The sequence below is a fragment of the Vipera ursinii genome (genome assembly GCF_947247035.1).
Source record: "Vipera ursinii genome assembly, chromosome: 2".
Classification (NCBI taxonomy): Eukaryota; Metazoa; Chordata; class Lepidosauria; order Squamata; family Viperidae; genus Vipera; species Vipera ursinii.
Window position 1 is genome coordinate 4,868,816 of NC_139513.1, and position 25,169 is coordinate 4,893,984.

Consider the following 25,169-nt stretch of genomic DNA (forward strand, 5'->3'; position numbering starts at 1 on the left):
CCCCAGAGGACCAGATCACCTCCAATTAATTTTTAAGCCTATGTTGAAGATTATTTATTTATTTTATTGCATTTCTGGGGATCTGTGCAGGTTTTTAAAATCTAAATGCTTTAATGCAGACATGTCAAACTCGTGACGTCATGTGACATTGCGCAACATATTGGGACGGTTTTGCCATTGCCGGCAATGGGGTGGGCACGGCTTCTGGATTATGCGTCAAGCCCACAGGCCGGCAGTCTGACACCCCTGCTTTAATGGATTTCTATGCAACAGTTGCAATAATATTCAGCCAGTAGATGAAAGATACTGTACATCCACAGCTGAGCGTCCTTTCGGCCCAGTCACTTCATTCTTTCTGGTGCTACTAGTACTAGTCCTCTGCTCTTCCCCAGTAGCATATTGGATGCCTTCCGACCTGAGGGGTTCATCTTCCAGTGTCATATCTTTTGTCCTTTTGGTACTGTGCATGGGGTTTTCATGGCAAAGATACTGGAGTGGGTTGCCATTTCCTTCTCCAGTGGATCACATTTTGTCAGAACTCTCTGCTATCACCTGTCTGTCTTGGGTGGCCCTGCATGGCATAGCTCATAGCTTCATTCAATTACGCAAGCCCCTTCGCCACGACATGGCAGTAATCCATGAAGGGGATTTACAAGTTTGGGTATATGCTATATATGCTCTGTGCTCTTTTGTTCTGAGCAGAGTTTCTTGTTTTCTGTTACAGGATATAGTTGAGCAATAAAGCATGTGGTGACTGTAATCTATTTGCTCTGTGGGGTGCTTTATATAAACAGAATTTCTGATATGAGTCAATAAATCAAATTAACTCTTCCCTTGGTGCCAGTCACCCTGCCAATTCCGCTCTGGCTTGATCTTGTACACATTCAAGGTCAGAATAGATGACTTCTCCCTTCATTCTAAGTCTATAAATGGGTGATAGAAATGCCTGGGAGGAATTGGGGGCTACTATGCTTATGAAGTCCAAGCTGGGCTCCAGATAACTATTTACATGGCCACAAACCCAATACTATTTCTTCCTTTCACAGTGAAGATTCGCATCGTTTGTCTGCATGAAGACTTTCGCCCCGCAACTAAGACGGTAGGCTGTGACAGAGTACAATGGCTGCTCACTCCCTTCCTTGGAAGGCTACAGTTTTCACTGAAGCTTCACCTTGGCATAATAAAGAAATATACCTTTCCTATGTTCATGCAAGGATAGTAAAATAAAGTCAAGATGGCATGTAGGTCCATGAGCACATCCTGGTCTACAATCAGTGCTTTTTTTGTAAAAGAAAAAGGTGCCGGAACTCACACATGTCATACAACCTGCCTTGCCTATCCTACAAGGTTCCATCCAAAAAAGGTGACGGAACTCCATTCTGAGCATTCTATGACAAAAAAAGCCTGTCTACAATAATATCATGAAATTGCATGCTCACCTTACACTCACATAAGCACAATGATCTTCCCTGTCTGTAAAAGCCACAATGGTCATCAAAGTGATATGTCTGTCACAAACATGCCATACATCTGACACAAACTGGGTCCCTCAGTTTGTAACTAAATGTGTTCCCTCTTCCATTAATTATTTGTTAGTTTTGTGCCATGCCTTTCGTCCGGGAGCTCAAGGTGGCTCCTTTCTCCCCTTTTTCCCTCAACGGCAATCCTGTAAGTATCACAGAATGACAGAGTTGGAAGGGACCTTGAAGAACATTTAATTCAATTCCCTGATCAAGCAGGAAACGCCTACACCATTACAGACAAATGGCTGTCCAGTCTCTTCTTAAAAACCTCCAGTGATGGAGTGCCCACTATTTCTGGAGGCAAGCTGTTCCACTGGTTAACTGTTCTCATTGTCATGAAATTTCCCCTTTGATCTAGGTTGCTTCTCTCTTGGATTAGTTTCCACCCACTGCTTCTTGTTCTGCCTTCAGGTGCTTTGGAGAATAGGTTACACACCCAATTCCTGCAACCGTTATTCATTTATTTGATTCTACAGTCCCCTAACCATCTTTGGAAATGATCCAAACTCTCTCAGAACTTTCCATGTCTGAGGAGGACCAGGACTTCACTTCCCCGGTCCTACTGCAGCAAATTCCCCACTGCCCCACAAAGAGCAGGGATTACCTGTAATCTCATATATCCATATTTCCTCTCTGTGTATACATGTGTATAAGATTATAATTTGTTGTAGTCTTATAATTTCTAATTTCTCTCTCTCTTCCTTTTATTTCTCTCAGATTCCTTTAATTTACATCCAGGTAAGTACTTTTTTTTCTCTTACCACAATAACAAGATGGCTGCTACACCCCCAAATTATGTTTGTTGGTATCAAAATTGTACAATTTTCAGCATAATTCAAGCTTAATTGTCATTGCCCACAACTTTTCAGATTTTATTTTCTTTTTTTTTAAGAAGAAGAACCAACAACAGTTATGGAACACATTGAAGGAAGAGATGCAGTTTGGGCATGATAGAATTATAGTTAATATGAGTATTAGTTGGAACACACTGATACTGTATACCCAGTGCTTGTACTGGATTTTCTTTAAGAAATTATGGGAAATGAGCCAATTGCCAGAAATTGGAAGAGGGCAATTATCTACTTCTTCAGGAAGAAGAAAAGACAGACCAATCCCTTTGCTAGCAAAATTGACAATGAAGTTTCTGGAAATGCAGTAGTATATAAGCCAAAATAAGACATATAGTATGTATACATGCATGCCTGTGAAGATTCTACAGTAGGTCATAAAAAATGATTTCATCCCCCTTGAAAACAGTGCAATAATTTACCAGAGGTCAGCATGAATTTGTCAACAATTCTTGTCAGATTATATTTATCTTTATATTAAGTAACTTTTTCAGTAGACAGTGGTAATGCAACAGATCTAATATGACTTGATTTCAGCAACACATTTGACAAAGTGCCATATGGCATTCTGGTATACAAGCTAATAAAACATGAGCAGTTGGATCCTCAACTGGCTTGAAAACCAGAAGCAAATTCTTATATTGTTCTTGGGTCATTGTGGATGAGGAGATAGGACGGTCCATTTCAAATATCCAAAAGAAGGAGCTGCAGAACAAGGCTATTTAAGGAGTCATAATCTTAGGTTTCCAGAAGGCTAATTCCAGTTCAATAACAGAATAACAATGTTGGGAGGACCTTGGAGCTCTTCTCATCCAGGGATAGGGAACCTTGGCTCTTTTATGACTTGTGGACTTCAATATCCAGAATTCCTGAACCAGTCGTGCTGACACAGGAATTCTGGGAGTTGAAGTCCACAAGTCATAAAAGAGCCAAAGTTCCCTAACCTTGTTCTAGTCCAACCCCCTACTCAAGCAGGTAACCTTACACCGGGGTGTCAAACTCGCAATGTCACGTGACATGTCGTGACGTATCGTGACTTTTTTTCTAGTGCTGGCAATGGGCTGGGCGCGATTTCAGCATGATGCATCTGGACCCCAGGCCAGCAGTTTAACACCCCTGCCTTGTACTATTTCAGAAAAATGGTGGTCCAATTTTTTCTTAAAGAGATGTTTCACAAAACTTTCTAACAATAAAGGAATATCTTTATTGGTAGTGGATATTCCCTGGGTATACGTCTGTCATGCTCATCCTGGAATCCCATTCCTTCCAACTGCTCTGTGATACTTTTTGGAACATAATAATAATAATAATAATAATAATAATAATAATAATAATAATAATAATAATAATAATAATAATAATAATAATAATAATAATAATGCCAAAATGATTGCTTGAGGGCACCATTATCATGGGCATAACAGACAATTTGGGAGTCCTCCTGCACTAGGTCTGTCATTAGCCACGTAGTCCCTGGCTATGATGTTATGTTAGTAAGGATAACAGATGGTATCTAAATATTTTGGCTGGTCTTGATTTTGTTTCCCCATTATGCTATCATATCAGAGCATGAACTCTAAGTCATTGGGACTTAAGCATTGACCTTACGTCAATGGCATTTAACGAGTGAGCAAAAATACTAAGTCATTTAGCAATACCAATGCATTTTCCTGTGGAAATGAAGAAATTTGGGGAGGGGAGACAATAATCAAGAAAGACTTTTATCTGGAAGGTTGTGAACTCAGCTCAGCTCAGTGCTTTTGTTTGTTAAGACATTGAAGTTATATTATTATGATTTCAATTAAAGTTTAATTTCTAGTTTATTGTATATTTTTTTAGGGATGCTTCAGAATTTGATTTTCTTCTCCAGAATGCAATGTGATACGATCTGCTCAAGTTGCAGGCACCATTCTTCCCTTAGGTTATCTAGAGCAAATAGATTTTTTTAAATATGATTTACTACGGGTGCAGAAGTAAGGAGAAAATAGTGTTAAATATTAACCACCCTTGCAATTTTTTTAACCAAGAGATATGGGCAGAAGTACGTTTTTTTGAGGGGAGAGGCATACTTCCCTATTCTGATTGGGGTGAAACAGGATTTCCAAATCCACCCTCAATATCAGTTAATGATTGAGTGGAAGAGTTTCAAAAGAAAGAATTTAAATTTGAATTAGGTTCTGGGAACTTGGCAACCAACGTTCATTCCTTTAGAATAGAATAGAGCTGGACGGGACCTTGGGAATTCTGGGAGTTGAAGTCCACAAGTCATCAAAGGGCCAGGTTTGAAGACCCCTGTTCTAACTCAACTGTAATTTCAAGGCCTTCAGTTTGTGTGATGGCTTATCTACCCATGAAGCCCGAAATTAGGGTTCTTTCCTTTTATCTCTGCAAGATGTCTGTCTGTGAGCTTCTGTTCACCATTCCTACCAAATTCCCTTCTCCGAGTATGGTACAATCCAAGCGAGGCACCAGCTTTTCATTTGAAAGCAGCTTAATTAGCAGAGATGGCTACACTGACTGTTTTGATAAAAGAGAAGAATATAAGTACTTTTGTTTCTACTTGGAAACCACTTCTGGACTTTGTGCTTGAGGTGGAAAAAAACATGATACTATGATTTGGGCTTTTACTGATTAGATTGATTTGTTGATATAGAAACGGCTAGTTCATACTACTATAGAAATGTAAAAAGTTGAGATTCCATGTTAATGCCTTATTTTACTGCAATGGAGGGAGTCGGAAGTCAACGCCTTTTTTTCCCTTCCCTTCCACTTTCCACACTTCCTTTTCCCTTTCCCCTCCCCCTACCATTGTTCCTTACTATTTTCTTTTCTATCTTTGTTTTTTATGTTTAATAATAATAATAATAATAATAATAATAATAATAATAATAATAATAATAATAATAATAGTAATAATAATGAAAGCAGCTGAACAAAATTTGTAAATGTATTTGTGCAGCCAAGGAATAAAAGAGCAATCTCCATGTGAATTGGTTTAAGAATCTGGGAATTATATTTCCAAGAATCTGAAAAGTTGGGGGAACGTTGAGCGGAAGATGGGATGGGGCATTAAGTCTGCTAGCTATCAACATCAAAAGCTCTCGTGTTCTGAATTTGTGACTGACAGGACCCCAGGAAGAATCGTCTGTTCCAGTGGAACGATGTGAAGCTTAACATGGGCCTTAGCCAGCTGTCTTTCCCTCTGTCTTCTGAGCCCGCCTTAGGCACCTACAAATTGGTGGTAAAAAAATCTTCCAGGAAGATCTCTGAGCACTTATTTGACGTGGAAGAATATGGTAAGAAGGTTCAAGCCTACTTGTGAACCTTGAGTAGAATTGGGTAGTGATTGTACTCCTGTTAATCTCTCTCTAAGAATACTTTCATAAATGAAATAGAAGTGACATCTATGGGTCTTCTGCGGCATTCTAGGAATGAACTTGTGACTCCAAGGGGGACTTCTACTTCAGATTCTTCTTGTGTTAAACAAGGCTCCTGGATTTCCAAGTAATGCCTTAGCACAATGTTTCTCAATATCACCCATTTTAAGATGTGTGAATTCCAGCTCCCCGAATTCCCCAGCCAGTACTTGAAGATGCACTAGACAACATGTAATTCAGTGGGTCATTGTTTCATAGATATTTCCTTATCTCAACTGAGTAACAGAATTGTCATGGGAGGGCAAAAAAAGCAGTGGGATTGGGGAGTGACTTCCAACTTCCTGCCAGCTTCCCCATTGACTTTCTTTGTGGGAAGCAGGCAGGAAGTACTGGAAATAACAAACATGTGACTGCAACTGGCTGTGATGGTGTTGGAGCTGTCACTATTTTGCCAAATTTCAATCCCACAGGATCTGGATTTTGGGTGCATTCTTTAAGTTAGTCCATATGAAGTAGGGTTGATTCAAAATTCTTTGCCCTGCGATGCACTGTTTGCCCAATTATAAAAAGACAAAGAAACCGAAGAGGTTTTGTAGTATATAGAAGGGTTCAACTCTCTGAATTCCCTACCCAACATTCTAAGATGTGTGGAGTGGGGAATCGTGGGAGTTGAAGTCCACACATCTTAAAGTTGCTGAAACTGAGAAATGTTCCTGTAATGTATTGGGATTTGTTTTACTAAGTGTATCACGTGGGTTTAACTGCTGTAAGGTTGCTTAAGTAGGGAGCTAGCTAACGGCTCCCAGCTCCTCAGGCAACCCGTCTCCAGCACAGCCATTGGCTGTTTCTAGGGTGGCAATAAGTTGCTTTAAAACTATTGGCCACCACCTAGAGGCCAGGGTATAAATAGCTGCATTTGCAGCCCTGTTCCCCAGTTCGGTTCCTGCAAGCAAATAAGGAATGTTTCTGACTGAACTCACTCACCTCGTCTCTTCGCTCAAGCAAAGAACCCAATACACAACAGTTCACTTAGCATCTATATCTCCATTTTCTCTAGGGCAGGGGAAGGCAACCTTGGCTCTTTTATGACTTGTGAACTTCAACCCCCAGAATTCCTGAGCATGGCTGGCTCAGGAATTCTGGGAGTTGAAGTCCATGAGCCTTGGTGGAGCAGTGGGCTAATGCCTCCTTAAGTAACACCAGCTGCCTGAAATCAGTGCAGGTTCGCATCCCACCAGGCTCAAGGTTGACTCAGCCTTCCATCCTTCCGAGGTAGGTAAAATGAGGACCCAGATTGTTGGGGGCAATAAGCTGACTTTGTAATAATGCCGCTTGAGGGGTGTATGAAAGCCCTAATAAGCAGGCATATACATAGAATGAAGGCTACTGCTAAGCTTGTAAGCCGCCCTGAGTCTTCGGAGAAGGGCAGGATATAAATGGAATTAAAATAAATAAAAATAAAATAAAAAATAATAGAGCCAAGGTTGCCTACTCCTGGTCTAGGGAGAGAAACCAAAGTTAGCCTTTGGGACCACCCAGGGCAGAAAAGACTCAATAACTTGGCATGCCAGATGTATCCTTAATTCTAATACTGGATTGGCTTTTAGAGGTGCTCAGAATTTTCAGCTAGGACTCAACTCCATATTAATATGATAGGATAGCAAAACAGGGCAAACAGTAACATGATTTGAAGAGCATATAAAGTTCTCCTTTAGAGTTGACATTTCTCTCCTCTTTTTAGTATTACCCAAATTTAACGTTTTGGTGACGGCACCAAAACAAATCTCAGTTTTGGACACAACATTTGAAATAAAAGTTTGTGGGAGGTAAGATCCAACAAGGTTTCTTTTCCTTATTTTGGGGGGGAAAGGAGAATGGAGGACTTCTCCCTGGATCTCTGTCTCATCCTAGGCACCTTCCTTTGGGGTGGGAATGTGGGGAGGGTATGAAAAGATCATGTTGATGGCCTGAAAGACATGATAACTTTTTAGAAACCATATGTTGGAAAATTATATGGGTAAATTTCCTTTTCTTGCCCCCAACAGATTCCTAGTCACTCCTTATATCCAGTTTAGAGTAAGCCCTTGCAATTCTATATAGCAATTCTATTCTGGCAAATATATATATATATATTGGCGTTCGTTGATTTAAAAAAATCAGAAAACATCAGAAACTGTTAAATAGGCAAAATAGGTATAAAAGCCAAGTAAAAAACATGGAGAAATGTGAGCAGCAGGTAAGAACTAAAATTATCTACATATCTCCGGCTGTATAATGAAAGGCACATGACTTTCCAAGGCCACTCAAAGCAATGCTGCACATAATTTGTATAAAGGGTCACAAAGGGAGTAGTCTTTACTTGTTCTAGTTTTAAATCTTCAACATCCACTGTAGTAGCAGAATATGGAGAGGAGGAGACTAGGTAATTCCTTCTCTGTTCTAAGCCATGTAGGAAAATGTGGGGTGGACGCCAGAAGCTGTGAATGCTCCAACACTGGAAGTTTTTAAGAAGAGACTGGACATCCATTTGGCTGAAATGGTATAGGGTTTCCTGCCTGAGCAGGGGGTTGGACTAGACGACCTCCAAGGTCCCTTCCACTTTTACTATTCCCTCCTCTTCCAAACTCTGCTTTTTCACATCAGTGATCTGCGATGTTCCAGAACCCTTTCCAATGATTAATTTAGGCACAATACGTGGATAAGATGCATTGTCAGCCTCAATTCTTCCTTGAGGCACCATTCACAAGATAGGTGCTGTTATGTATTGAGCTTGTGGTATTACACCACGTGCGTTGCTGGAGAGCTAACGGCTCTCCAGCAACCCAGACAGCCCATCTCCAGTCCTGCAATTGGTCAGCCCCAGGTGGCAAGCGCCGGTTCAAACCTATTGGCTGCCTCCTTAGGGCTAGGCTGTATATTGTGGCTGGGTGAGGCCCAAGCTGAAGTACAGTTCCAGCAAGAGTAAAAGAATGAGTTTCTCTGTACTCAGCCTTGTGTCATCATTCCTGCTCACCAGAGCCCATGACATAACAGGTGCCATCACTGTGTCATGAGCCTCGTGGTCGTCCAGCCCAAAGCATTACAGTAGTCAGAGAAGGGGAGCATTGCCATCAGTGTCCATAATCAATAATGCTGATGAAAGGCTGGGGGTCCCGTGTTTGGGGAATGGCTTCACAACATCACTGGCAAGGCGACTATTCGTACTGATAAAATGAGTTGCAATGATCAAAAGAACGAACAGATACAGCCTATCTTGTTTTCACAAAAGAGGCAGGCCTTCTCCCTTCTGTATCATAAAAGCACAGAAAAACATACTGCGGTAGATGGTTTGTTTGTTTTTTTAAACTCTTTAATCAGTTTGGTTCTGGATTCAGGTACACCTATGGGAAACCTGTCCCTGGCCTAGTGAAAATGACTGCCTGCCGTTGTTATGTGCGACATTCTCCATGTCCAGAGACAGAGACGAAACTGTGTGAAGAGTACAGTGGAGAGGTAGGTTCCAGACCAAGGAAAATGTTCTAGATGGGATGAGGAAGGTGTTCAGGGCTAGGCAACCTGGTCTCTTTTATGACTCGTGGACTTCAACTCCCAGAATTCCTGAGCCTAGGCAAGGTTGCCTACCCCTGGCGTAGTTCATCCAACATTCTTCAGTTCTGATTCCTGCTGGTTTGAGCCAGCATGGACAATGGGAAGATGGGAATGTTAGCCCGGCTACCAAAGGTGTTGACCATCTTTGCTCTAGAGGAGCTAAGGCTACCGTCAGACCCCAAGTGAGATTTACATGGTCTCATTAATCAGCTTCAATGCCAGGGAAAGAGGGCTAGATGGCACAAAACATGGTTATACCAGCCCCTTTTTTTTAATCAGTGAGAATTTTCTGGCAGTGTCTCCGGGGGTTGCTTGATTTTTCTTATGGATTTCATAACAGGCAGGCTGATGCTCATCTGCCATATTTTGAAAGCTCTCCCTGGCCATGCATATTTCCATGCCCCTATTTTGGGCTTGTATTAAAAGCCTTTCCCTGATGCCTTTTTAGATTTGAAACCAAAGTTATATGAATGCCAGTGGGCCTGTATGGGTGCGTAGCTAATTTACGAAAATGAGGAATCTGGGATGCCTTTTCAAACTAACACATATTATTGGAAGACTGTAATTCTCGTGAGCTGCAGTTCATGACAAACTTGAACCACGGGCCCTATCCAACAAAATGAGCTTCAGTGTGCAGAAAAGCAAAGTTTTAGGCAGGAAAAATCAAAGATATAAGTACAGGTTAGGCAAGTCCTGGCTCAAAAACAGTAACTGTGAGAGGGACCTTGGAGTCCTGCGAGACGATCACTTAAATATGAGCCAGCAGTGTGCGGCAGCCGCCAAAAAAGCTAATACAGTGCTTGGCTGTATAAACAGAGGCCTAGAATCAAGATCACACAGAGTATTAGTACGGCTTTATAAAACCTTAGTGAGACCACACCTGGAATACTGGAACCAATTCTGGTCGCCATACTACGAAAAAGATGTTGGGAAGAGCAACTAAGATGATCAAAGGCCTGAAGAATAAAACATACGAAGAACGGCTGCAGGACTTGGGTTTGGCTAGTCTGAAGAAAAGAAGAAATAGGGGAGACATGCTAGCAGTATTCCAATATTTGAGGGGCTGCCAGAAAAGAGAGGTCAAATTATTCTCTAAAGCACCAGAGGGCAGGATAAGAAACAGTGGCTGGAAACCGATCAAGGAGAGAAACAACCTGGAATTAAGGAGAAACTTCCTAACAGTGAGGGCAATTAACCAGTGGAACAGCTTGCCTCCAGAAATCGTGGGCGCTCATTCACTGGAGGTTTTTAAGAAGAGACTGGAAAGTCACTTGTCTGAAATGGTATAGGTTCTCCTGCTTGAGCAGGGGGCTGGACTAGAAGACCTCCAGGGTCCTATCTTGTCCTGTCCTATCCTATTTTTGAAAGTTTATGCCATTTAACAAAATATATGAGTCCGAAAAGGGGTTATCAGACTCCATATATATATTTTTTTGCCACTCTAAACTAACACGAGGGATGTGGTGGCTCAGTGGGTTAGGACGCTGAGCTTGACGATCAGATGGTCGGTAGTTTGGTGGGTTGAATCCCGAGCACCGCATAACAGAGTGAGCACCTGTTACTCATCCCAGCTTCTGCCAACCTAGCAGTTCAAAAGAACGTAAAAATGCAAATAGAAAAATAGGGACCACTATGTTGGGAAGGAACAGCATTCCGTGCACCTTTGGCATCTAGTCATGCCAGCCACATGACCCCGGAGACGTCTTCGGACAAGCGCTGGCTCTTCGGCTTTGAAATGGAGATGAACACCGGCCCCTAGAGTTGGAAACGACTAGCACACATGTGCGGGGGAACCTTTACCTTTACTTTAAATTAACACAGTTCTCCTCTTGCAATGCCTACAACTTTAGAAAAGTTATAATGACCCCTGCAGAGCTCTTGGGCTCACATATCTTCTCCCTGCTGCCTCCCTCCCTCTCTTGAGTCCACAACCGCTCATCCCCACAAACACAACATTCTGGTATTCCTTCCCACTGCTCTTTCCGAAGATTCTGCTTCTCGGCTCCTGTTAGCAGCAGGAAAGAGAATTTAGGTTTTTTTCTGCTGCTGAGGGTGGATGGAGGGATTGGGACAGAGTCAGATTGTGTTCCAATGGAGATCCCTGAGGCATTGGTGGGGGAATCAATGGAGCAAAATTCCTGAGCGGAGGGTTGGATTAGATGGCCTTAAGGTTCTCCCGATCTTGTACAAAACCTGGCAAGATTGAGGCGAAGCAGGCAAGTAAGTTTCCCAAGAGATCCAATTGGATTTCATCTCTTAAATGTCCTCTTCGGTAATCTGCAAAGCACCCTTGGCTGATTCGATGCCTTCTAGCTGCATTGCTTAGGCTGGCTAGGGCTGATGGGCTTTCAGTTCCAATGAATGCAGCCATTTGAGGAAGGCAACAAACCATTGGCTTCTTGGATTAGTATTTTCCGTTTTCCCTTCCAGGCGAATGGACGTGGGTGTTTCTCTCAGGTGGTAAAAACCAACACGTTTCATCTGACACAAAATGATTTGGAAATGCATATTAAGGCAGAAGGCAAGATCATTGAAGAAGGCACAGGTATCTTTCAGGAAGCAGGCAGAGGAGAGGGCTGGGCTAGATGTCAGGGGGAGCTTCCTGACTGGGTGAGCCGATGGAACGGGCTGCCACCTGAAACAATGAATTTTCCTTCACTAGAGGGCTTCAGGAAAACTATGAATGGTCATGAGGGTGAAGGTTCCTTCTCCGAGCTTGTGGGTTGGTTTCCAAACATTTCATTGCTAGGCAACATCTTCATTGAAGTTTAGGGCAGGGGTAGGCAACCTGGGCTCTTTTATGACTCATGGACTTCAACTCCCAGAATCCCTGAGTCAGTGTAGGCAACCTGGGCTCTTTTATGACTCGTGAACTTCAACTCCCAGAATCCCTGAGTCAGTGTAGGCAACCTTGGCTCTGCTGCTCTGGTGGAAGTTCTAGCTCTAAGACATCTGAACAAGGGTGTTTGTGTGTGTGTGTGTGTGTGTGTGTTGTCAATAGATCAGCATTTTTTGCTCTATGACAAGAGTGGGAGATCACTGTATCCCTCTAGGACCAGATGTGATCTAATTAATTAAATTAATTAAAAGAGGGATAAGGGGGGACATGATAGCCATGTTCCAATATCTCAGGGGCTGCCACAAAGAAGAGGGAGTCAAGCTATTCTCTGAAGCACCTGAAAGCAGGACAAGAAGCAACGGATGGAAACTAGTCAAGGAGAGAAAAACCTAGAACTAAGGAGAAATTTCCTGACAGTTAGAACAATTAACCAGTGGAACAATTTGCCTCCAGAAGTGGTGAATGCTCCAACACTGGAAGTTATTAAGAAGAGACTGGACAGCCATTTGTCCGAAATGGTATAGGGTTTCCTGCCTGAGGAGGGGGTTGGACTAGATGACCTCCAAGGTCCCTTACAACTTTTTTCTATTCTATTCTCTATTCTCTATTCTATTTTGTATTCTGTATCCTGTATTCTGTATACTATATTCTGTATTCTATATTCTATTCTATTCTTGTAATCTGACCCAGTCCTAGACTTCAGACAGCTTAGAAGTGTACAATACAAAGACAATCATATAATTTCAACTGAACATTATCAATTTCAATAACACAAGAGCAAACACTCTCTAGAGTAAATTTTTTGTCTTAGTGACCAACCCAGATTGGATCCTGCCACATTATCCTGGAACGTACATATTTTTACTTTCATTCGCATTAGCAGGCTTTGAATGCAGCAGGGGTCCATTCCAACCTCTGGAGAGCAGTTCCAAAAGAGGTGGGGGCATAATAGATAAGGCTGGCTTCTGGATCCCCATTCCACCCATCTCCTGAGCTCACCGTATACGCCCGTTGCTAATTCAGCGTCCGTGGGCTTCAAACGCATGGCAATGTCCTCAGCCTTTTCCATCTCCTTCAATGCTTCCTCTCTTTGACAGGGGTGGAAATGACGAAGGCGAGCACCATAATCATCACTTCGACAGCCAGTAAACTGAGCTTTGAAAATGCAGAGCCTTATTATAAGCCCGGGATCCCCCTTTTCCTGCAGGTAAGGCAGCGGGAGAGAGATTACTGGTGGGGGAAGAGGTGAGCCCTGATTTTTCAACCAGTTGCTCTAAGGCAGGGGTGTCAAACTCAATTTCATTGAGGGCCGCATCAGCATTGCGGTTGCCCTCAGGGGGCCAGGTGGGTATGGCCAGGGTGGGTGTGGCCTACTGGGTGGGCGTGGCTAGAGTGTGTATGGCCTACTGGGTGGGCGTGGCCAGCTCTACATCGTTCACATCAAGGGTGCCTATGGGGGCCTGGGCAGGAGTGGGACAGATCTGAGGGTCTCTAGCAGAAGGAGGGTCTCTGGGCCAGGCCCAAGGCAGTGGGGGCCGTTCCCTCACTGTTTCCAGGATGGCTTCACGGGCCACATGAAACCACTTCGTGGGCCGGATCTGGCCCCCGGGCCTTGTGTTTGACATGTCTGCTCTAAGGAGATGGCATCTGAGGAATCCTTGGCGGTCTCTCAGTTTGCTTGTTTTCTTGCAGACGTTTCATTACTCAAACTAGGTAGCCTCACCAGTGCTAGTCTAATAGATGGCATTTCCCAATTGCCTCAGTGCTACCTCTCCTCCGCACCCAGAGTTCAAAAAAGAGCCTTTAAATTCTGCAGTCAATATGGCAGGGGATGAAAAAAAGGATAGGCCAAAGATCGCACATATAGCCTGCCACAATTCCTTTAGTGGCTTTCCCCGAGGGAGTAGAGGACAATAATTTGGGGGAAGATTTGGGGTGGCGGTGTTAATTTGCTTATCACAAACATTTCACCTATGAAAACATTGTTAGCAACCCCCTTCTCATAAATCCTGGCCCTGCTGAACTTGGGAGAGGGAGCCTTAAGACCCTTGAGCAATGAATATTCATGGGTGAGTCAAAAAAGTCAGGATGGTGGCTGGGCATCAAAATCTTTGTCCTTTTTAATGTGTGTTGCTTGTGCAACACACATAAAAAAACAGGCAATGCTCTGATGGCAGGGATGCCCCTAATGAGAGTTCAAATCTAAAATAATTGGATGTGGGTTGATTTTTTTCCCCCTCCATGTAGATGAAACTGGTGGATGGTATGGATGTGCCGATGGCTAACAAGACCATTGAGATTACAGGACCTTCAGTGAAATATACAGCCAGATACACAACTAACGAGGAAGGACGAATACAGTTTTCCATAGATACATCTAAGTTCACAGAGGACTCCATCAATTTTCAGGTGAGTGTTTTGGAGTGAAAAACAATCCCCTCTTGTGCCCTTTTCAATCCAAATTCTGCTAAGCACCATCTTGGTTTTTTGCATTTGCTCTTGTTATCCCTCCCTTTGTAACAGGGAACAATAGCAATGTTCTTCCAATTGTTTGGCACAGATGCCGTCTTCACATACATTCAACGAATTGCATAGCCATTCCATAAGCAAATTGCCTGTTTCATCCTGGAACATTTGTTCCACTATATACCATCTATGCCTGCAGCCTTACCCCTTTCCAATTTTCTCACCGCTTTGAGAACTTCCTTTTTTTTCTTCTAGGACACTCGCATTTATAACATGTGTTTCGGTTTGACTCTTCATCACATCCTGATCATTTTGCTGGATGTGTATTTCAGATGCACTTAACACACAAAGTTGCCACTCTTGTATACCTTGAGGCTTTGTTGCAGGCTAAAGAAACATAGCAAAGAAAAGTGTCTTTTTGATTCTACCCTGCAGCAATGTCATAATGGAGATGTGCAAAGAAGGGAGTTACCCTGCCGTCTTATACTTTGCTATAGACATCCCTGCAACACTACTGATCTGAATGATCTAGTCTGTCTATAGCAGGGGCTCCCAATATGGCACTTTTATGACTTGTGGCCTTCAACTCCCAGAATTCCTCAGTCAGCCATGCTGGCTGAGGAATTCTGGGAATTGAAGGCCACAAGCTGTAAACTTGCCAAAGTTGAAGACTTCTGATCTATAGCTTAGAAACTGCATTACTAAAGAGAGAATCTTTACTGAAGGAGGAGGAGGAAGCAACAAAGATATTGAATGCTTGGGAATAGGTTTATTATGCCAAGGAAGTCTCTCTGATAAAACTCACAAGTTATCCTATAGCTCAAAACAGGTTGCCCTTGTTTAACAACAGTAATTGGGACTGCAATTTCTGCTGCTAAGTGACATGGTCATAAAATGTGATACCGCTTAGTGAGGGCAGTTTTTGCAGTCCCCAATATCATTATTATGCAAATCGCCATGTGGCATTAAGTGAGAACTACATGTGACTGTAATTTGCAATGTTTGACTTCCTGTTGGTTTCCCCAATGACTTTATTTGTGGAAAGCCAGCAGGGATGGTTGCAAATTATGATTCTGTGACCTCAGGATGCTGCAACACTTGGAAATCCAGGTTGGTTGCTGTGCACCCAGATTGCAATCGTGTGACTGTAGGAATGCTGCAACAGCTGCAAAACTGAGAACTAGTCATTAGGTATTGCCACTGTTAAGTTCAAATAATCTCTGAATAAGTGGTGGAGCTTCTAAAGGTGTAGAACCATTGGGCGTACAGGGTTGGGTGTTCCAAGGATTACTAAAAGAAAAAGGTTCATTTTCCTTCCTTGTACAATGGTATGGCTGATGTCTTTATTGGAGAGCCACAGCTTGACTGGCTCCTGGCTTATGTGCTGCCCATCATGATGGTGCACAAGCAAGATGAGGCAAAGGAGCATCTTGCATTCAGAATTTTGAAGACCAAAACATGCTATTGTATTTAGCAGAACCCTGAATGAATGTATAAATATAATTTATTCCTCTGATTGTTTGGCAAAATTAGTACTCAGCTATTGGCTCAAAAGAGTGAGTACTGGTTTATTGGTAGTTGCACCCATGAGCTACCCTTCTGGTGTCTTGATCAAAATCCTATGGATTTAAAGACTATGCTGTAGTAGTAGTGTATTCCTGCTGTGGGCAGATGGTTGGACTGAATGAATCAGAATAAAGCTAGAAGGGACCTTAGAGGTCTATTCCAGCCCCCTGCTCGAGCAGGAGATCCTATACCATTTCAGACAAGTAAGTCTGAAATGTCCAGTCTTTTCTTAAAAACCTCCCGTGGTGAGGCCCCAACAATTTCTGAAGGCAAGCTGTTCCACTGGTTAATTTCCTCCACTGATAGGAAGTTTCTCCTTAATTCCAGGTTGCTTCTCTCCTTGATTAGTTTCCATCCATTGATTGTTGTCCTGCCTTCTGGTGCTTTGGAAAATAAATTGACCCACTCCTCTTTGTAGCAGCCTCTCAAAAATAATGGAATACTGCTATCATGTCACCCCTAGTCCTTCTTTTCTCTAGACTGGCCATACCCAAATCCTGCAACCATTCTTCACGTTTTAGTTTCCAGGTCTTTAATCATCTTAGTTGCTCTTCTTTGTACTTCTTCCAAACTCTCAACATCTTTTTTGTAATGTGGTGACCAAAACTGGATGCAATATTCCAAATGTGGCCTTACTTAGGCTTTATAAAGTGGTATCAATACTTCAAGTGATTTTGATTCTATGCTTCTGTTTATACAACCAAGGATTGTATTAGCTTTTTTGGCTGCTGCCACACAGTGCTGGCTCATGTTTAAGTGATCATCCATTAGGACTACAAAGCCCTTCTCACAGTAACTGTTTTTGAGCCAGGTTTTGCCTAATCTGTACTTGTACCTTTGCTGTTTCCTGCCCAAGTGTAAAACCTTGCTTTCTTCAGATTAAAATTCATTTTGTGACTTCTGGTTTGCAGAGGTGGCCACCATGGATGTCTGGAAGGCAAGCTCTGTCTTCCGCATCCAGTTTTGCTTCGCTGGGGAACCCTGGAAAGGGTCGAAAGTTGCCCTGTAGGGGCAACTAGCAAGGAGGGCATCCCTGTTGGATTGCGGGAGGGCAGTAGCCCTTCAGCTTGATCCAGGACAGCCCTCCAAACCAGCGGACAAAAGACCAGCATAGCAATATGACTCATCAATAGGCTGCAGACAGCTGAAGTCACACTTACAGTACCACCAGGCAACTTTAAAGCAGCATAGATGAGACTGGGTGAGATCTACTTCTCTTAAATCCTAACTATTTTCTTTACCTGCATAAGCTGCCTAAAGTACTTTTCCCCTGTGGAGAGGGAAGGGAGATTTTTATCCTTAATTGGAATCATATTTTTTAAAGTTTGTTGACTAAAAGATTTTCTATGCTTATTGAAGATTGGGGGTTTTACTTATAAGAAAAAAGCAAAACTGAAAAGATTATAAAAACTTTGGATTTAAAAGAAAACTTTAAATTGTAGGGGCGACATCTTGTGGTTAAGCCTGATACTACAATTTGTTATTGCTAAAAAGAGACTTGGCCAGCAGCCCAGATGATAAGACTTATCTAACCTTGAGACATCAGCCAAGAGAAGCCCAGCTGTGTTCCTCAGTCAGTGACAAAATCTTTTTTTTTTTTTTGCATTCTCTGATTGTAAAGTTCTTAACTTAATACTCTACCAAGAGAATATGGATGAAGACCAGGAACAGATTCTCTCTATGTTGAAAGCAATTCATCAAACTATTCTTACAGCCACTGATGAAATAAGAGGCTACAGAAAAGAACAAGATGTCAGCCCAGATACACAAACTCAAGCTTTGATTACAACTAAAAAAAATCAACTATACAGAATATAACAGAAAAGAACAATGAAAGATTATGACAGAAGATTCAACTGATCAACAGTCAATGGAAAATCCAGAAAAAGGATTGATAATATGGAAAAAGGAAAAGACTTTCTACATAAATCAGAAGGAACTTGGGGATCAAGAAGAAGAATAGATTGAAGAGAAGATAAACAGTTCAGGACAACTACATCAAAATAGAAAAATAGAGAGATGATTTGTTGGTCCTCTCAAAAAAATGGCAACCGGATGGTTTTTTCTAAGTCAAATAATCTATACAACAATACAGTTTGATGACTTAAAAGCACCCACATGGAAGACGATTTGGCAAAGAAAGCAAGCCAGAATAAGAGTGAAGAAAATTGGAGTTTTGACTTGCTCATGAGAATTAAAATAGAATATATTCGAATAGATGTGTATTCTGAATACTAGATACTGTTATGAGATAAGATAAAGAAAACTTGGGTCATTTATAACTTAGAGGTATAAATATTGAAAGTTAAATTTTAACATTGATTTGCTTATAAAGGTTAAATGTAAAGGTAATTAAGATATATATAAGCTAAAAACTAATCGATGAATGTAATATGTTTTATATTATATTGTATGACTAACTAGTTGATGTAAGATGGTAAGAACCCAAATAGATAAGATGTGTATTTTGAAGCTTAGATCTTGTGATACATTGTGATAAAGAGAATTGGGGTTATTTAAAACTTGGAAATTATAAATATCAAATGTTAAATATAAATATTAATGGGAAACCTAAAAATTGGGAAGACTTAACCAGGACATTGATTGTCTAAAATGATTGAATGTTAAAACAACCAGGATATGTATAAATTAAAAAATATTGATAAATGTAAGAAAGCTATTTTTTATTTAATCGATATAATAAGAATTGTATTAATTTAAAGATGAGACAGTAAATACATATATATATGTTTCTTTTCCTTTCTATAAACAGGGAGTTTACAAAGAAAATGAAAGGTATGACAATTCAGTCCCCATTTATCACCAACGTGCCTCGCACTCAGTGCACCGATTTTACTCACCAAGTCAAAGTTACCTCCACATTGAGCCTCTGCCAAAAACATTGAGCTGTGGTGACACAGAGCAGATTCGAGTGCATTTTATCTTGGATCCAAATGCGGTGAAGGAGGAAATTACCTTTTATTATTTGGTGAGTTGGAAAAGAAAGATATTCTTTTTTATGGACACAGGATATACTTTAGGGGTATATAACATGAATGTAGATTGAGGAAGATTCAGTCTTAGGTAGAATAGTAACAGATTTCTGGTTTCATCAGTGGCATAAACCATAACTGGAAACCTTTTGGAAACTGGAGATTGCTCTTATACCAATTTTAGGAAGCCATGGGCCCCAGTGAGTAGAATATCATTATGGCATTATGCTCCAGATCTTTAGCTTCTTCCCTTGTGATTTTAGAGTGAATTTCCGAGAGACAATTGCTTTAAAAAAAATAAGTTCAAGGACTGTTTGTCTCACACGACTTTTGATGAGTTTCTTGCTGCTAAATGACTGGAAAACCTGGCGCCTGATTTCAGGGGGTATTGAAAGTATCTTAATCAAGGGTGTCCACAGAAAGCGGTAAAAAAAAGATAGGATGGTGGCTGCCACCTTGCCGCTTTTTGACCTGCATTGCAAGAATTGCTCTTTTCTTTCCAGGTGATGGCAAAGGGGGACATCATACGATCAGGGACACACACACAGCCGATGCAGGGAAAAGGTACATGCTTCCCCACCCCCCAGCTTGCATTCCCCTCCATACTTGGCAAAAAGCTTCCTGGGAATGTCCACCCTTCCCATTTCAAGTGCTGGGCTTGAGGTGTGTCTATCTACGGGGACTCCAGTTCTCCCTTGCTGAATACTGGGTGCCCCTTACTCATCTCCAAGTCTCTCTTTTCCCCCCTTGCAATTGGTTGCTATATTCTATTTCATAGGAACATGGGTACATACAGCCAGCCTTGCCCGTGAGCAAACGAAAGGATGGTCTCAAGCAGTAGGAATGGGGGGGGGGGGGAGAAGAAACAGGCCATTTCTCCCAAATCTCTGTATCTGCTTCCTTCATCCTGAGTTTTTGTTGGGCATCGCCCTGTGCAACAGTGACATCTTTTGCAATTAGTCGGCTGCCCAGTTGCCTACTACCATTTCTGTTAGGACTGGACCTTCTTGGAGAGCCACAGAGAGGCTCAGGGGTTCAGCCTCTCGGAGCTGCAGCCTGGTATGCCAGGTGTGGTTTTGCTTTTTAAGATAACAAATACATTTAAGGTAGAAGGATGAAAAAGGGAAGAGGGTGGAGTTCCCAACTGCCCAGCATGCAAAAGGATCCAAGTTCAACCTTTAATAGTTCCTCTCCAGGAGGCAAAACCCTGGAGAGGCAGTAAGAGTACTGACTCATGGATCCAAGACAGCATCTTTGGTTTCTAGGGTGCCAAAGGGCATGTGCCACGGGAGCTGTTTTATGTTTGTTGCCCTCCTGTGCAGTGGGAGATGTTACCACCAGTGGCAGTGGGACAGCCACCTGCTGATTCATGGATAAGGCAAGCCCATGCAACTGTGTAGGAGAAGAGAGCTGCTTAGGTTCTTCAGCTCCTGATTTTTCAATGATGCACTTCTGTCCCACATTCAGAACGGAGGAATAGACCAGAATAACAGAGTTAGAAGGGACCTTGGAGGTCATCTAGTCCAACCTGCTCAGGCAGGAAACCCTATACCATTTCAGACAAATGGTTGTCTGGTCTCTTCTTAAAAACCTCCTGTAATGGAGCACCAACAACTTCTGAAGGCAAATTGTTCTACTGATTGTTCTAACTGTCATGGAATTTCTCCTTAGTTCTAGGTTGCTTCTCTCCTTGATTGCTTCTCTCCTTGATTCTTGTCCTGCCCTCAGGTGCTTTGCAGAATAGCTCTTCTTTGTGGCACTCCCTGAGATATTGGAACATTGCTTTCATGTCATCCCTAGTTCTTCTTTTCATTAAAGCAGACATACACAATTCCAGCAGCCGTTCTTTATATGTTTTAGCCTCCAGTTCCCTGATCACCTTTGTTGCTCTTCTCTGCACTCTTTATAGAGTTTCAACATCTTTTTTTTAACCTCATGTTGACCAAAACTGGATGCAGTATTCCAAGTGTGGCCTTACCAAAGTGTTATAAAGTGGGATTAACACTTCGCGTGATCTTGATTCTATCCCTCTGTTCATGCAGCCTAGAACTTTCTCAGCCTGTTGTTGGAGTTTGATGTATTCCAAATGGAACTCATTCCTTCTAACTTTCCTCTTTTCAATCTCTCTCTCTCTCTCTCTTTTCTCCACCTGGGTTTTTCATGCTTTAGATCCCAAAGGGGACTTCCTTTTGAATCTCTCGGTGGATGTCGACACGGCTCCCGTGACCCGCTTGCTCCTCTACACCATTTTGCCCAGCGGAGAACTTGTTGCTCACTCCAGAGACTTTACTGTGGAAAAGTGCTTCTCCAACAAGGTAAGTGGAGAAACAAAATGTCAGCTTTTAACCTAGTTAATATCATGTGGTTAATATCAGATGAGTTCCCCTTCTGACCTGGACTGAACCCACAGAAAAGACAGCACAGATTTACAGCATTACAGAATAACAAGGGACCTTGGAACAGGTGATTGATTTAGAAGACCTCCAAGTTGAATAGCCATTTGCTAGGCATATGTTTGAAAAATGTGTACATTGGACAAGTCATGCGGAAGAGAAATAAGAAAAGAAGAAAATTGCAGATGCAATAGACTATTTAGTTAAACTGATAATTTTAGGGAAAGTTGAAACTTTGAAACCAAACAGGAGGACCAGATAACCACCTCTCATACCTTTATCTGCACTATATTCTTTAAAAAAATATTCTCCCTAAGCTCTTTATCTGCACTATTTAAAGTCCACTGTCACTATAGCTGTCCATCTTCCTTTTCTTTATCTTCTTTATCTCCCTTTTTTATTACCTGCATTTCTCTTTTTTCACTTTCTAGGGCTCTATGTTTTTCTCAGAACTCGATTTTCTTTTTTTTAATTTTCTATTTCTGTTTGTGTCAAAACCCTGACTTTTTCTTCCCCTTTTCTGCTGGTGGATCCTGGCTGGGCTTTATCCTCTTCTCCTTTTTCCCTATTTTGTCTCTGTCTGAGAAAAACAACTTGAAGAATTTTTCCCTCATGCAGCTCTGAGGGAAGGAAATAAATAAATCTCCCTCCCAGTTTTCTCACCGGGCGCTTCTTTTCCTGTTGCTGTGTCCCCACAGGGCTGTCTATATTTTCATTTTCATTTTATTATTTATTTTTACTGCAGAGTTTGGCTGTTTATTCTGCCTCTGCCTCCCCAAGAATGGTAATAGCAGCCATTTTGTCTTCTCTCTTCTTTGTCTCTTATTTACTGGGTTGTCATGAGGACTGGGCCAGCAGCCATTTTGTCTTCCCTTTGTCTCTTATCCACTAATGCTTATTTGATTGGCAGCTGGATTGTCATGACAACGGGGCCCAGCAGCCATTTTGTCTTCTCTCCTCCTCTCTTTTGACTCTATCCTAACAATACTTATTGTGACCCTCTCAATTCCTGATAAATAGATGAGGAAGAAATGGAGATAGTGACAGATTTTATTTTCTTGGGCTCCAAGATCACTGCAGCTGGGGACTGTAGCCAAGAAATTAAAAGACGAATGCTCCTGGGGAGAAAAGCTATGGCAAATCTAGACAGCGCACTAAAAAGCAGAGACATCACCCTGTCAACAAAAGTGTGTATAGTCAGGGCTATGGTCTTCCCAGTTGCAATGTATGGCAGTGAAAGTTGGACCATAAGAAAGGATGAGCGCCAAAGAATTGAGGCCTTTGAACTATGGTGCTGGAGAAGACTCCTGCGAGTCCCTTGGACTGCAAGGCAATCAAACTGGTCAGTCCTAGAGGAGATCAACCCTGACTGCTCTTTAGAAGGCCAGATCCTGAAGCTAAAACTCAACTACTTTGGCCACCTAATGAGAAGGAAGGACTCACTGGAGAAGAGCCTAATGCTGGGAAAGATTGAGGGCAAGAGAAGAAGGGGACGACAGAGAATGAGGTGGCTGGATGGAATCACTGAAGCAGTAGGCGTGAGCCTAAATGGACTCCAGAAGATTGTAGAGGACAGGAAGGCCTGGGTCATACACAACTTCGCAACTAACAACAACAATCATGATGACAGGGGCATCATGAGCAGCTGGGTTATCATGACAATGGGGACCAGCAGCCATTTTGTCTACCCTCCCCTTTGTCTCTTACCCAACAATGCTTATTTGATTGGCAGCTGGATTGTCCTGAGGAGGGAGGGAGGGCAGCAGCCATTTTGTCTTCCCTTTGTTTCTTACCCACCAATGGTTACTTGATTGGCAGCTGGGTTGTCACGACGACGGGGGCTGGCAGGCATTTTGTCTTCCCTCCCCTTTGTCTCTTACCCAACAATGCTTATTGGGTAATCATGACAATGGGGGCTTCATGGGCAGCTGGGTTGTCATAACGATGGGGGCGGGACAAGAAGCTTTGAATCTGCCTGCACAGCCTGTCTTTCTGCAGCCTCCAAGAAGGATGGCTTGGGGTGGTGGCAGGGTGTGTGTGTCATTTCTTATTGCAGAAGAAATGCCTTTTTTCAAAAACCTGGTTTATGTTTACAGGCCAGACTCTGGTTCTCTGATCAAGAAGGCCTGCCTGGCCAGAAAACCCAACTCCATCTTGCTGCTTCCTCTGGTTCCCTCTGTGCTTTCCATGCTGTTGACCAGAGCATCTTTCTCTTGAAACCTGAAGCCCAGCTCTCCCCTGAGAAGGTGAGTCATATGAAGAAGGTATGAAGTCATACAGTCATACGAAGACATGAAGAAGGGTTGCAGGAAGAGGGTATGACTAGTCTGGTGAGAAGAAGGACTAGGAGTGACATGATAGCAGTCTTCCAGTATTTGAAGAAGAAGGTCAACCTATTTTCCAAAACACCAGAAGGCAAGATAAGAAACAATGGTTGGAAACTAATTAAGGAGAAACTTCCTAACAGTGAGGACAATTAACCTGCGGAACAGCTTGCCACCAGAAGTTATGGATGCTTCATCACTGGAGGCTTTCAAGAAGAGATAGGACAAACATTTGCCTGGAACGGTATAGAAACACCTGCTTGAGCATGGGGATGGACTAGAAGACCTCCAAAGTCCTTTCCAGCTCTATTCTGATTGATTAATTGATTGAGACCCAGCTGTATTTGAATTAACAGAATTAACAGAATAACTGAGTTGAGAGGGACCTAACAGTTTTCTCCAGCTTAGTGCTGCTCATACCTTCCAGTAACTATAGTATTCATTCTTTAGATCTCCTTAAAACTCCCACCCGCCCCAAATACAGTAGTTGTCAACTTACAGACCTTTGTTTACCAATAGCACTTTGACTTATATACCGCTTCATAGTGCTTTTACAGCCCTCTCTAAGTGGTTTACAGAGTCAGCCTATTGCCCCCAACAATCTGGGTCCTCATTTTCCTGACCTTGGAAGGGCGGATGCTGAGTCAACCTTGAGGCGGTCAGGATCAAACTCCTGGAGTGAGCATTAAGTTAGCCTGCAATGTTGCATTGTAACCACTGCACTGCCACGGCTCAGGTTTAGTGACCGTTGGAAGTTCCAACAGCACTGGAAAAAAAGCAACTCATGACCATTATTCACATTTATGACCACTGTAGCATTCTCATTGTCTTGTGATCAAAATTCGGGCACTTGGCAACTGGCTCATTTTTATAATGCTTGCAGAGTCTTGGGGTCACGTGGTCACTTTTTGCTACCTTCTCACAAGCAAAGTTAAGGGGGAAGCCAGATTTACTTCACTGTGTTATTAACTTAGCAGCTGCAGCGATTCCCTTAACAACTGTGGCAAGAAAGGTCGTAAAAAGGGGACAAAACTCACTTAACAACTGTCTTGTTTAGCAGCGGAAATTTGGTGCTCAACTGTGGTCATGAGTCAAGGACCACTTGTCAAATTGTAAGTGTAGGGAAATGTTATTGGAAAATGGTTGGGTATTCCTTCTTATTGAGCACAAAAATGGAAAGATTCCCCTCCTCTGTTGTTGGACAAACAGGATCAGGGGCCCACATCAGATGGACAGCTTTTCTGAATTGCAA

At 42.3% G+C, this 25,169-nt stretch overlaps 1 protein-coding gene across 1 annotated transcript in view; it reads left to right on the forward strand.

Annotated features, from left to right (window-relative positions):
* LOC310633259 (alpha-2-macroglobulin-like) overlaps positions 1-25,169 on the forward strand; it is a gene marked incomplete at its 3' end in the record, with an annotated part of 65,346 nt that overhangs the window by 16,806 nt on the left and 23,371 nt on the right. Inside the window, exons 4-15 of the mRNA XM_083350957.1 lie at positions 1,047-1,099; positions 2,241-2,261; positions 5,499-5,667; positions 7,490-7,574; positions 9,123-9,240; positions 11,767-11,881; positions 13,273-13,382; positions 14,423-14,584; positions 18,981-19,196; positions 19,704-19,764; positions 21,370-21,515; positions 23,690-23,839. Coding sequence (XP_083207083.1) covers positions 1,047-1,099; positions 2,241-2,261; positions 5,499-5,667; positions 7,490-7,574; positions 9,123-9,240; positions 11,767-11,881; positions 13,273-13,382; positions 14,423-14,584; positions 18,981-19,196; positions 19,704-19,764; positions 21,370-21,515; positions 23,690-23,839 — 1,406 coding nt within the window. The remainder of the gene's footprint in view (positions 1-1,046; positions 1,100-2,240; positions 2,262-5,498; positions 5,668-7,489; positions 7,575-9,122; positions 9,241-11,766; positions 11,882-13,272; positions 13,383-14,422; positions 14,585-18,980; positions 19,197-19,703; positions 19,765-21,369; positions 21,516-23,689; positions 23,840-25,169) is intronic.